The 13424-nt window shown below is 40.0% G+C and overlaps 2 protein-coding genes across 2 annotated transcripts in view; one reads left to right on the top strand and one right to left on the bottom strand.

The window, feature by feature from the left end:
- The window catches only part of LOC139722222 (intraflagellar transport protein 172 homolog), a 43595-nt gene extending 40402 nt beyond the window's left edge, over positions 1 to 3193 (top strand). Inside the window, exons 33-35 of the mRNA XM_071633532.1 lie at positions 20 to 139; positions 846 to 1001; positions 3155 to 3193. Of these exons, the coding sequence (XP_071489633.1) occupies positions 20 to 139; positions 846 to 1001; positions 3155 to 3193 (315 nt within the window). The remainder of the gene's footprint in view (positions 1 to 19; positions 140 to 845; positions 1002 to 3154) is intronic.
- Positions 3194 to 6605: 3412 nt separating this feature from the next.
- On the bottom strand, positions 6606 to 12651 carry LOC139722220 (thialysine N-epsilon-acetyltransferase-like). Its single transcript, XM_071633531.1, has 5 exons — positions 12585 to 12651; positions 11469 to 11612; positions 9671 to 9847; positions 7508 to 7548; positions 6606 to 6827 (listed from the first exon to the last, which is right to left on the bottom strand). The coding sequence occupies exons 1-5, from the start codon at positions 12649 to 12651 to the stop codon at positions 6606 to 6608; spliced, it is 651 nt and encodes a 216-aa protein (XP_071489632.1).
- Between the last annotated feature and the right edge of the window lie 773 nt (positions 12652 to 13424).

Genomic DNA, 13424 nt, shown 5'->3' with positions numbered 1-13424 from the left:
GTTGCTTTTTGTCATCCAGTGTGAGAACTTGCAGCAGACCCAGATGGCCAACTCGGCCCCCCACCAAGAGTTTGAAACCATGCTGACCATCGCTCACTACTATGCCACCCGCAGTGCCTGCATGTCACAAAAGAACCTGGTAAGTCGCGCAAGGGGAGATTATAGCAAAAACATATTGCATGAAAGAGATACTGTAGCTGTAGAGTAAGATATACATGTATATATACCTAGAGCGATATATTTTGTTATGTTATTGAGCTCGTACCCTATATGTACGCATATTGCTCTTGACATAATAAAGATAAGAAATTGTAGGAGATGGTGTTGTGCATGTGAATACAGCCAGTTGAAAACACAACCTGGTCATGTTCATAATGAAAAGGTATTGGCAGATGGATTGAAATATGAATTACTGATAGATAGAAAAGATAGATACATACATACATACATACATACATACATACACCATACGTACACACATACATACATACATACTGATATACACATACTTACAACCATGCGTGCATACATAGGTATGTATATAGGAAGATGGATGGAAGCAAAAAAAAAAACAAAGACAGGTAGGTGCTTAAAAAAACAGAGGGACGGGTAGAGAAAAAAACTTCCTCATTGGACTGTGTGCGTATTCTATATTTCCTAGTGAGGAGGAGTCATCTTTTCGAAAAGATTTGGAAAGTTAATGAAAGCATGATCTGATCAGCAAACCATAATACAACAGGTGGAAAGAAGTAGCATTAAATTAGCTCTTGCACTCTGCAATGCACTCAGCAACATTGCCCTGCTTTATCTTGAGCCATGACCCCTTTGCTTGTATGGACATGCAGGAGGCGATATCGGCCAAGCTGTCCATCTCTCTGCTGCGCCACTCGGACATTGTCCCCGCTGACAAGGCCTTCTACGAGGCTGGGGTGCAGGCCAGGTCCCAGAACATGTACAGCATGGCCTTCGTATTCCTGAACCGATTCTTGGACCTCACAGAGGTAAAAGACCAGGATCTCCCAGAAGTTATTAGTCTGTTCATTGACCTAAGAGGCACCATCAGCATTTTATGCAAATCCTTTTTCTTATTTGTAACAAATACACAGGGGGAGCTTACACCAAACCTGTGCTTATTGTGTATAATCATGAAAATTGAATGAACTTTGAGTTCAGATGCAAAATTACGGATTTATCACTTGGCAGGTCTTGCAAAGGTGCTGATTCTTAAGTACCTGGTTTTTGTTTTGTTTTGCTTTGTTTTGCTTTGTTAAAGACCTGGGATTAATTACTTGGATTGACTGCTGCAAAACTCTTCTTAACAGCATGAGTCAAGTGTTACATGATTAAAGTCTTGAATATAGTTGTCAATGAATGGAGATTAACTTATCTGTGGTGAAATAAAGCTTTGAAAGTTAAGCTAAGGGCCCAGGAAAGTAAAGTGTTCAAGGTAACTACCAAGGAAAGGAAGAGCTTAAAATTGGCAATTGTACATCGTTCAAATTCTCACCCATATATGTATAGTATAGACTACTTGGGAATTTTTCTACAGTAAACGACACTGGTTTTCCTCACATGTTTGGACTTTTCTTGTATGTAACTTGCTTCAATCATGTAAATAACTCTCTCAAACGATTCCTCATGCCATATTAACTCTGAAATACTGTTTTATTTGTCCCTGTATGTTGTGTAATTCAAAAGTTAAACTATTTAGGTATTTTTCGATGAAAATGACACCGAAATTTGCATATTTTTAGGCTTTTCTTGTTTCAGACTTGCTTTGATCACGTAAATAACCATTGCAATCGATTCCTCGTGTCACGTTTACCCTGAAGAAATGCTTTATTTATAATTTTATGCTATGTAGTTCAAAAGTTATGGAAGATAATGATTTTCCCTGAAAATCCAAGATGGCTGCCAAGATGGTCGCCAATGACCCCCATGGGACACGATTTTTTTTGGGAACAAAAAAAAATCGTTAACTAGACACCCTAAGGGTTACAAAAAAGTAAGTTAAAAAATGTGTTCGGGGGGTGCATGGGGACTCCCCATTCCTACCAGACTAATATGCCTGAATGGAAAGAAATGAAAGGGGGGAGGCTCTGCGTATACCTGCTATTGTTCATTTTATTTTTGTTCCACTTGTCCTTGACCGTGCTCAAAAGCTATGAATGTTGTTTACTAATTCCCGTGATCACCATAATTATACACTCACGCAGCTACCCCTGAGCCTTTATTCTCTAACGCAGGAGAGTTGTGCATTGTGATGTTTTTAAAACGGAAAAAAGGGAATACGAAGGAGAATCGCTAATCGAACTCTTGCATTTTGCATCCTTTTCTTGTATTGTCTGTCACATCATTAGTGTAATGGTGCGTTTACACCGAGCTCGGTACGGACAAGGGGCCGAGTGTTTTTCTGTGACGCGCCAAAACACACCATGTCTGGTTCTGTTTCAATATTACTTCCCCTCCTATAATTTTTTCACATAATAAATCTTCCACTGTTGATTTTGTTGCTCTTGATTTTGATTTAAGAATAACATTTTGGGTAATTTTGTAATGAATTACTGATTCTCTAGCCTTTGGCGCACCATAGCAAAACACTCGGCCTGTTGCTCGTACCGTTCTCGGTGTAAAACGCGCCATATAACCTGCAACTCGTCGGCTGCTTGCTTGAAGGTCAAACGAGTTTGGGCAGGCTACACATTCACCAATAGAGGGAAAGAAACAATCTCGTTATTTGCATTGCTGATGAATATTGGGTGGCGCAATAACACATCACGACCAAGAACAAAAACCAAAACAACAATATCAACAACAACAAAAATCGAAACAACAACATCAACAACAAAAACATCAACATCAGCTAGCTATGAGCGACATACCTCTGCCAGCAGTGTTTCAGTCGGCCAGAGTTGTATGCAAGCTTAGAGTCACTGGTACTGTATACTGGTCTCTTGAAGGACTGCTTCTACTGAATGTCCGGAGATCTTGCGTAGGGTTTCGAACAAAGAAATTCACACTGACAATCACAGGTAAAACGAAGCAATCACAAAGTCCTAGAAAATTATGAACTAGAAACAACCAGATTACCCGTACACTAATCTCTTCAGAATCTTTACCTCCATAATCCACGCATCATTAATCCCAAATACAGAAACCCGGTGCCCACGTCATGCACAACACTGAAACATAACCCCCTACCCCCCCCCCCCAAAAAAAAGGAAAAAAAAATCATGAAAGCGGTATGAATGACAAAGGGACGCATTTGTGAGTGTGCATGGATGTGTGAGTGTGTGTGTGTGTGTGTGTGTGTGTGTGTGTGTGTTATGTCTAAATGAGTATGGATATTACAATTCACTGAACCGTGTTCTATAAGTATAATACGCAAAGGTTGAGACTGTGGCCAATTTGACGTATTCTACAGTTTTATACCATAACCTTGTCTAAATCGCTTTGAATTGCCCTATGTACATCTGCTACATAAAATCACAAAACCAACCAAAAATGTGCACATTCTGATTTTACTTTAAGACTAAAGAATGAATGAAATCAGTTCACAAAATCAATCTTCGTTTCATTTCAGAAAGACCTTTCCGTTTTTCACATAGAAATACGGTTTGGGACCTTAAAACGAATCAATTTTTTTTTCTTGCACCCTTTATACAACATTAATTTTTTCTTTTACATTTTTTTCGGAGGGGGAGGGGTGAATATTGCGCTTAGGTATGTCTCACAGGTCCTTTTCATTCTTACAATCCCTGTGTACGTTTACATGTGTGTTTATACTGCAAACATTTTTTTTTTATTATTATTGTTATCGTTCCTCAGTATAGGACTACAGTTTATCTAGCTCATTCAGTCGATATGTACAGTAGAATTTTGAATTAATAGCCCAAAGTCCTTGTAATATCCATAATGACAGATCGTCATAAGTTTTCATAGCAACTTCTTTAATCAAAGGAAACAAGTCCTTCCGGTGAAATATCAGACTCTCTTCTCCGTTGTCATTAAATTGTATAGTTCATAAAACAAAAATGCATAGAACATGTAGGACTCTAACTCGAAAGCTTAATCTTTTCACATTATGTGTCGAATGAACACGCGTCGTAACAGGGATTACTCTGATCAGCGATGATTAGCTACCTTTAATGACTAGCCTTCGTCTGAATATACAACTACATTGATTGGCGTAATGCAGCTTAGGCTATATCGGGCCTGGTCTATATCAAATAGTAGTAATGTGTGAGGTACAACAAGAGAACAGAAAGAGGATAAAAATAATCCTCTCTCAAGGATTGTTACTTCCTCTCTCATTGGTCTTTTAACTGAAAATCGGTAGCCATATTCAAGACTACAATGCTAGAATATTTCTTCGGTGATTGCCTTTATTCTGATACAAGCATCCTGCGCTGCCCGGCATTAAATTTTATGTACATACAAATTCGCCACAAATTGCTGTATAGTTTTGTAAGAAAACAGAAAAAGGGGCTCTGAAGAGAAATTAATTAATAGAGATATTTTGATCAAACAAAACTCGAGGTTTCATCGCATAAATGGAATTAAATAAATCGATACAACAGCAAAGGGGAAGGAAAGAAAACGGTTATTGAAAAATGACATGAAGCAGGTATATGGTTTTATCGGGTGATTGTTTGCAAAGGATCAAAGCGTAAGCATTGGTAAATACGTGTATTTGAAACTGCGTTCGATACACAGATTATGAAACGTTAAATGAAAAAAAAAATTGAAAACACACAGCCCACACACACACACACACACACAAACGCACTCACACACGCACACGCACTCACACACGCACACACACACACACATACACACACACTTGCACACACACACACACACACACACACACACACTGGGATACTATTCTAAGGCTCTTTATAGCTCTTACCCGTACACGACAGGGTCAGAAGTCCTTGGGCTATGCCTGAATGGAAAGAAATGAAAGGGGGAGGCTCTGCGTATACCTGCTATTGTTCATTTTATTTTTGTTCCACTTGTCCTTGACCGTGCTCAAAAGCTATGAATGTTGTTTACTAATTCCCGTGATCACCATAATTATACACTCACGCAGCTACCCCTGAGCCTTTATTCTCTAACGCAGGCGAGTTGTGTATTGTGATGTTTTTAAAACGGAAAAAAGGGAATACGAAGGGGAATCGCTAATCGAACCCTAGCATTTTGCATCCTTTTCTTGTATTGTCTGTCACATCATTAGTGTAATGGTGCGTTTACACCGAGCTCGGTACGGACAAGGGGCCGAGTGTTTTTCTGTGACGCGCCAAAACACAGTATGTCTGGTTTTGTTTCAATATCACTTCCCCTCCAATAATTTTTTCACAAAATAAATCTTCCACTGTTGATTTTGTTGCTCTTGATTTTGATTTAAGAATAACATTTTGGGTAATTTTGTAACGAATTACTGATTCTCTAGCCTTTGGCGCACCATAGCAAAACACTCGGCCTGTTACTCGTACCGTTCTCGGTGTAAAATGCGCCATATAACCTGCAACTCGTCGGCTGCTTGCTTGAAGGTCAAACGAGTTTGGGCAGGCTACACATTCACCAACAGAGGGAAAAGAAACAATCTAGTGATTTGCATTGCGGGTAAATATTGGGTGGAACAATAACACATAACGACCAAAAACAAAAAAAAACAACAACATCAACAACAACAACAACAACATCAACTAGGTATGAGCGAAGCGAAATGACCAGATCTACATACCTCTACCAGCAGTGCTTCAGTCGGCCATAGTTGTATGCAAGCTTAAAGTCACTGGTACTGCTGGTCTCTTGAAGGTCTGCTTGTACTGAAGGTGCAGAGATCTTGCGTAGCGTTTTGAACAAAGAAATTCACACTGACAATCACAGGTAAAACGAAGCAATCACAAAGTCCTAGAAAATTATGTACGAGAAACAACCAGATTACCCGTACACTAATCTCTTCAGAATCTTTACCTCCATAATCCACGCATCATTAATCCCAAATACAGAAACCCGGTGCCCACGTCATGCACAACACTGAAACAAGGTGGAGACTTGGGGGCATAACCTCCTACCCCCCCCCCAAAAAAAAGGGAAAAAAATCATGAAAACGGTATGACAATGGGACGCATTTGTATAAGTTATATTTTGTGTGTGCATGGGTGTGTGAGAGAGAGAGTGTGTGTGTGTGTGTGTGTGTGTGTGTGTTATGTCTGAATGAGTATGGATATTACAATTCACTGAACCGTGTTCTTTAAGTACGCAAAGGTTGAGACTGTGGCCAATTTGACGTATTCTACAGTTTTATACCATAGCCTTGTCTAAATCGCTTTGAATTGCCCTATGTACATCTTGTAAATCCTCTTCCATAAGTTGTAATTGGTCAGGTTTGCGGATTTCGAAAATCAAAATATTGACATTTCTATGTTCAATACAACAGCTTAAATGTTTTGTAATGATTAACATGAAAGAAGTGGAGGGAAGAGATGAGAGCAAAAAGATTAACAGCCGGACACAATTAATACAACATTAAGTCTATGGAGAACGCATGAATAATCATTAGTGATACCAGTACATACATTATCGAAAATTCCACTTCAGACTGTCGATTCTACGAACACGCCACGCTTGACTAACTTTTCTATCGGCCGGTGGTTTTCGACGTAGCTGTGCAAGGACTTCCGGGTCATTGCTATCAGGTTGTAGCCGTGCTTCTCCGTAATGTTCTCATAGCCGCACTTCTTGTACCATTCTCTGGCGGGCTCATTCTCGAAGTCAACATAACCAGTGATATACTTGCATCCACCGAGGTAGGCTATCTATCGGGTTGAAGGAACAGGGGATATCAAGTGTGGAGATTGAGATTTCATGAGTCACATGGTAAAAAAAAAGTAATAAAACATTTTCCAAAGATAGCTCCTGCATTAACAATTACCGCGTAGAACCTAGGGGTGCTTCATAAAACTGTTCGTAAAGTTACGAACGACTTACGAGCAACTGGTGATCATTGTCTTTAAGTACAGCACATTGGAACTGATCACTAGTCGCTCGTAAGTTATTCATAACTTTACGAACAGCTTTAGGAAACAGGACCCAGAAAACACACTCATCCGGGATGATAAGACAAGCTTCACAACCCTCCCCCCCCCCCAAAAAAAAACACCAAAAAAAAAAAAACAAAAACAAAACAAAAACAAAACAAAAGGCAAAAGGCAAAATAAAAGCTTAAGGCAAAAAATCCATTGATCGTTCACGCATATAAGTAGTTTAGTGATCTTAGAGAGTATGGCCAGCAATATGTTGTTTTACTTTTTTCTCTTGTTGATTCTCATAATAATATATAGATGGTAATTGGTATAGAAAAAGAAGCTGTGTATGTACTTTTTCCTCCATCTCAAAAGAAAACATGGACACACACACACACACACACACACAAACTTCGATTAGCAAGTCACTTACATTATGAATTTGTATGATTAATAAAATAAATTGTATTTACCCTGGACGCCTCGTGGAATAAGACGGAACCAAGTCCTTTTTCTGTTAAAGAGCAATCAAAAATGTTCAAAGATTTAATTACGACATTTCACAGGTTCGACATTAGTTACGTTCAGACGGCAGGCCCTAACCTCGAGGTTAGGAAACCTCGAGGTTTAGCTCTTGCCCCCTAACTACGACGTGTGTCCACACGACGAATCTTAACCTCGAGGTTACGAAACCTCGAGGTTAAGCTTCTGCCCCCCGTAACTACGAGTGGGTCCCACTCGATGTTAAAACCACAAAACCGGAAGTTTCAGCCCACACTGCTAACAAGGCGTCTATTTATTCTTTAGTCCAACCCTGTCGGACTCGCTTACAGGTACTCTTTTTCTCTGTCATGGTATGCAGAGATAGCATGGCACTGATGACTTTATGCCTTATGAAGATATTCGTCGAAAACATTTTTTTTTTTAGCGTCGGAGAAGAATATAGAATACAGTAGCGAGTTCGACGTGTTCAGTTTCAGAGATCAAGCGCATGGGAAGAAAAGATGATGTTGTTGTGTCGTGCGTCATAGGTTTTTCACGTGTAGTGTATTTGTGGTGTACGTTTGGGAGGTTGACCCGGAAGCAGAGGGAAATTGTGGGGGCTGGAGTTTACGGCGAGGTCACTCTTAACTTCGAGTTCGTTGTTTTTTTGTGTCCACACGGTGCTTAACTACGAGTGGGGACCCCCCGCGGCTCGTGGTTAGAGCGCTAACCATAAGATTTCTCGTGGCTCGAAACATCGAGCAAACCTCGAGGTTTGCTAACTACGAGTGCGTCTTCACGGTCCCTAACTACAAGCTCTAACCTCGAAGTTTCGTAACTTCGAGGTTAAGGGCTCCCGTCTGAACGTAATATGGATAGAAAACCTCATTGTTGCAAAGACGTCTCACAGCAAAACTGTCTCTCAGCATTGCACTTTCTTTCATTCTTGTTTAACCCAATTCTTTAGTCAAGTGATCCCATTACTGCAAGCCCTTGAGTTTTGTTCGTTACACCTCTTTCTTTTTCTTCCATTACCTCATACACTTCTATTTTCTTGTTCTTAATTTTTAAGTGATTTGTTACCGCCTTGTGGTAATGACCTATGTAATCCCTGTATTGTGCATTACATGTGAAATATGATTCGTTTTATATAATGCTGAATATTGTAAACGCTGAAAGAAATAAAGGAGAGTTCTATGATATCAGCTATTATTATTATGATATACATAAAGAAAATAAATGTCTCCTAAACGGTAAATCTGCGAATCTCTCTGAAAATGATTTCAGTGGTTAAGCTCAGAATCACGATTTCGTCAAATCGTTGCTAGTGCATTGTAGTGAGGACGGATTCGAGACACAAGTCATCTGATATATATATATATATATATATATATATATATATATATATATATATTAGCATCCATAGAGGGAATACACGTCTGCAAAAGAAGTATCTTATTAGGAGCATTCGTAAAGGGGAAATTTTTTATTCCCCTTAAGGTTTTGACAATGTTCTTCAAAGCTTAAGAATTGATCTGGGGCTTCAGGACTACTCCACAGTATAGGGCACATATTATGGCATAGTGTGTAGAGATTGAGGACTGCACCATCAATACAATTTAAGATTGGCAGGGATGTAAAAAAAATGGGTGTATTACTTTTGGATGTGCATAGAAAACAGGTCATTGAGGGAATTTAGGTATATCTGCTTTTTCTATAAAAGAGATGAATTTCGCCATTATCAAACATAAAGAATTTAGTGGTATAAGATGCATGCATACTGTACTCTTGTCAGATCAATTCTCCATTTAGCCCATATTGATGCATAATTTTTCACAAGGGGCAATATTTGCATTTTTTTTCTGAATATTTCTTTATCAAAATCCCCCCACCCGAAACTATGATCTGTTCCGCATTTTCCTTCATGGTTGGAAAAGCGTGTTATACACTTTGAAACAGCTGCAGCGAATGAAGTAATACTAGCTAGTTAATTTACTGTTCTCTAGGGAAAACTAATTCATAGAATGTTAATTTGGGAGATATATTGCACGAAAAATTTTTCTTTAAAACGAATTATATTGCCTTGGCCGTCTGAATATGGCTCCACCCCCCCCCCCCCTCCATGAAGAATAACATCAGTGTTTTCGACTGACCTCTGAAATCATCACGAATGAAGATGTCTTCCCATAAGACCGAGCGCCCTTTCCACGCGCAGTAGCTCCGTGTGAACATGACGTAACCGATGACGCTGCTGACGTCATCATCCTGACAGGCTTCAAGGAGGATGCACTGGTAGAAAGACTCCTCCCCGAATCCATCCCGTCTCAAGTCTATACGACAAAGGCATGAATATCAAAACTATTAAACACCTTTGTGAAGAAAACAAAATACTCAATCACTACACTCATCTATTCATCCATTTCATTTCATTTTATTTCATTTTCAAAAAAAGTATAAGGTATAATATAACATATTAAAACATATAGGCCTACTTGTACAGTTGTAAATGTTGAGTTAAAGTATTATGCTGCTATGGTGCATATGCTATTGTATGTTAGTATGACTTAGTTTCATTCGTATTTTGTGATATGTCTGTGGTGTACCTGTGATGTATTCAATGTCTATTTTTTGTGATATCCAATGTACAAAGAACTTCCAGAGTGGAAAAAAAAAGTAATCAACCAATCAATGTAAAGTACAATTTAGCATAATCATTATCATCATATCCCAATGTCATAAAAACAAGCAAAATTCAAAATTGTGTATGGACGGTTAGGATAAAAATGAAATAGCTAAGACAGAAAGGTAGAAGGGTTGGGGAAGATAACGCATTTAAACGGGTGTATAGTTTTGGCGGACATGGGGATCCAGCTGGTTTTACGTTTTTGTGAGATAATCAGGAACTACATACAAAGATCTTACCATTCTAAGAGGAAATTAAAGTTTGTTTGCTGAGATTTGGTTTCGAAATGGTTTAGATTATAGGTCTGGCCTATATACAAAAAAAGCAAAACCGAATGGTATTGATAAAAGTTGGGACCCACCTTTTACCAGGACCTCTTTGTTTTTGGATATCTCATCCATTTCAAAATCGATTTTCATTAAATAAACTTTGATTTGTAGGGGCGCTGTGGCATAGTGGACAAGACTCCCGACTCCCGATCGGAGGACCCGAGTTCGAACCCCGCCCAGTGCTTACGTCCTTGGCCTTGGACAATATGCTTTTACCCACCATGTCCCATTCGACCCAAGTGTATGAATGGGTAGGGTAATAATAATTGCATGGCCCTCTCTCTGGTAGAGCAGTGGTAACACTAAAGAGGGTATACCCTGGGTAAAATAGGACATTATTATTGTCATTATTATTATTATTGTTATCATTATTTTCTCTCGGCATTGTATGCGCTTTGATATTTCATCAAAGTGGTTTGTAATATAATTATCTCCGCAACAAGTGGAAATCTGAATCCCCATCTCAGCCGAAACTATTCCATCTCACTAATGCTTCCAAGCAAGAGAACAAAAAAGAGCGCCTATCCGAAGAGCAAAGCACAGTTAAGTGTAGAAAACATTGCTGATGAGTCGTATGGGAATCAAATTTATGTAGGCCTACAGGCCTAAATTTTTTTTTGCCTCCCCCTTCCCCGCCCCCCCCCCCCCCCAAAAAAAAGAGAAAGGTAAAAATGCGCTCATTTCTATATTGTTTGATAGTATTCCAGCAGGTTGACATTCCTCTTAGTCATATTTTTCTTGGTTTCCTCTTGGTTATACTTCCTCTTAAATTTGTTTGAGGAGCCAGTTAGTATGTGTTTTGTATATGGGGGGGGGGGGGGGATGGGAGGCCTGGGGTGGAATGCAGTTCTCCCCTCTCCTTCCGCAGCCAAACACGTTGGCAGAATCATACCTCGGTTTGCTTCACCACTGGTAACACATTTTTCTAAGGAATCTTACCTTCTTCTGTAATCTCGACTTGATCTGCCGTGTCTTCCCACTCGGCCAAGCCAACAATGAGTCTCATGATTTCTCCACAGTCTTCGGGCCTGGCTGGACGGACGACGTATCGACTCACGAGCTCGGGATCGACTTCGTACTGATCTGTAGGAAAATGTTTTGGAGGAGGATATTCTCTTCTTTTAAGCACATGATACACGGTGTTTGCCAATAAGCTAGAACATGATCGAATTCATTGTTGAAAAAAAGAATACATATCCAATCTTTGTTCTGTTAATAAAGTCAAATAACATTTATTTGAAAATTCAACAATTTTTTCCTGTTCCTGATTATTTCTTTTTAATTCTGATGCATTCCTAGTTGGCACTTGATTTCATTGGACTTAAATCTGGATGGAAAATATATCATATAAACCTAGGTATTTTCTAAATATAATTCGATTACATAGAAGTTAACTGACCTGATGTCGTCTTCACTTGGTTTGTCACCTCCTTTGTTTTTGTGACGTACGACCCGAGATTCCTCCTTTGCGCGCCTTCGTAGCTGAGGAACTGATTGAAATCTTCGGCGGGAAAGTTCCTAATCAGAGATTTGCGCCAACACCTTGCAATGCGACTAACCCCCTCTGTAAATTTGTTGGTTGCTTGTGTGGCGGTTGCGATGCTTCTGGAGGTAGGCCTACCGGAACGCAGTGAAGCCAACATGACCCGCAGTGGCACTCTCGAAAGCATGGTACAGAATTTGTATTCAACCGACAATGGAGCCCACAGCAAGTTGTAAGTCCCTTCTTGTTGGGCACTCAGGTACCTTCAAAGCAAGAGGAACTTGATCCTTCAAAGGTTGTAACTTTTGTGTTATGAACGGAGCATGGAAGCTCGATTGCTTATAAGTTATATTGTTGTTAATGGACGTGAGCCAGGATCATAAGGAAATTGTGAAAGTTGGTTTCCTGTATTGGAAGTCAACGCATGGGTCTACACGCACGCACGCTTCAAACACTAAATAAAAGATTACTTCTCACTTTTGATATCAATATTCTCCACATGACATATTCAGAGGTCATTATAGCAGTTGATGACTGCGGCAGGTTCCGCAGCCGCTTCATTTCCTCCTAACAGGGTACCGCTGGACCCAGTCGGAGCATCCTGAGGTCATTGTTCTTGTTCTTGGCCCCTCTTGACATCGTAGACACTCCATAGGGCTTTTTACACTTGTACATTTTTGCTTAGTCCCGTACCAACGGTGGGGCTAAGGGGGGGGGGGGGGGGGGGCTTAGCCCCACCGTTGGTACGGGACTATCCTTAGCCCACTTTCTGTTTACACTCGTTTTTGCCAAAGTGGGCTAGCCCCATCGATAGTCCGGTACTATCTGGCCCTGCAAAATAGCAGGGTTAGCACCGCAATTGCGGTGCCAAGCAAGTGAGTGTAAACAGAACGAAAAAATAATCCGGGGCTAAGCGACGGAGACAAAGTCCGACCCCCATCACTGACCAATCAGAAACGAGGTAATCAAGCTGCCGGTGCGTTCGTGTACGTGTACAGTGCACAGCGTAATCATGAATATTCATGTAGTTTGGAAAGTCCGGGGCTAAGAAATACGAGTGTAAAAAGGTCAGTTTTCTCCTTATCCCCGGACAAGAGATAGTACGGGACTAATTGGCCAGTGTAAAAAGCTGAAAAAAAAAATTGGTACGGGACTAACAATAGCCCTGGGTCAGAGAAAGTCCGGGGTTAAGAATCACAAGTGTAAAAAGGGCTCATGATAACTAAAAAGAAACAATCATGGTATTCCCATTACCGGACATGCATTGGGTCTCATGGGAGATCGCTAATCCGTGTTTTCCATGAGTAGGGTATTTGATTGATATTCCGTAAGCTCAAATGGAAACCATAAAATTATGCTACATTCATGTTTTCTTGTTGCATCATTAACGGAAACGCAGGATGTATGTTGGT

This window comes from Diadema antillarum, unplaced genomic scaffold, assembly GCF_040938485.1.
Source record: "Diadema antillarum isolate AM-2024a unplaced genomic scaffold, OU_Dant_1.0 scf00000161, whole genome shotgun sequence".
In the NCBI taxonomy this organism is placed as follows: domain Eukaryota; kingdom Metazoa; phylum Echinodermata; class Echinoidea; order Diadematoida; family Diadematidae; genus Diadema; species Diadema antillarum.
The sequence above is the reverse complement of the archived record's forward strand: the minus strand, read 5'-3'. Positions and strand labels throughout refer to the sequence as shown.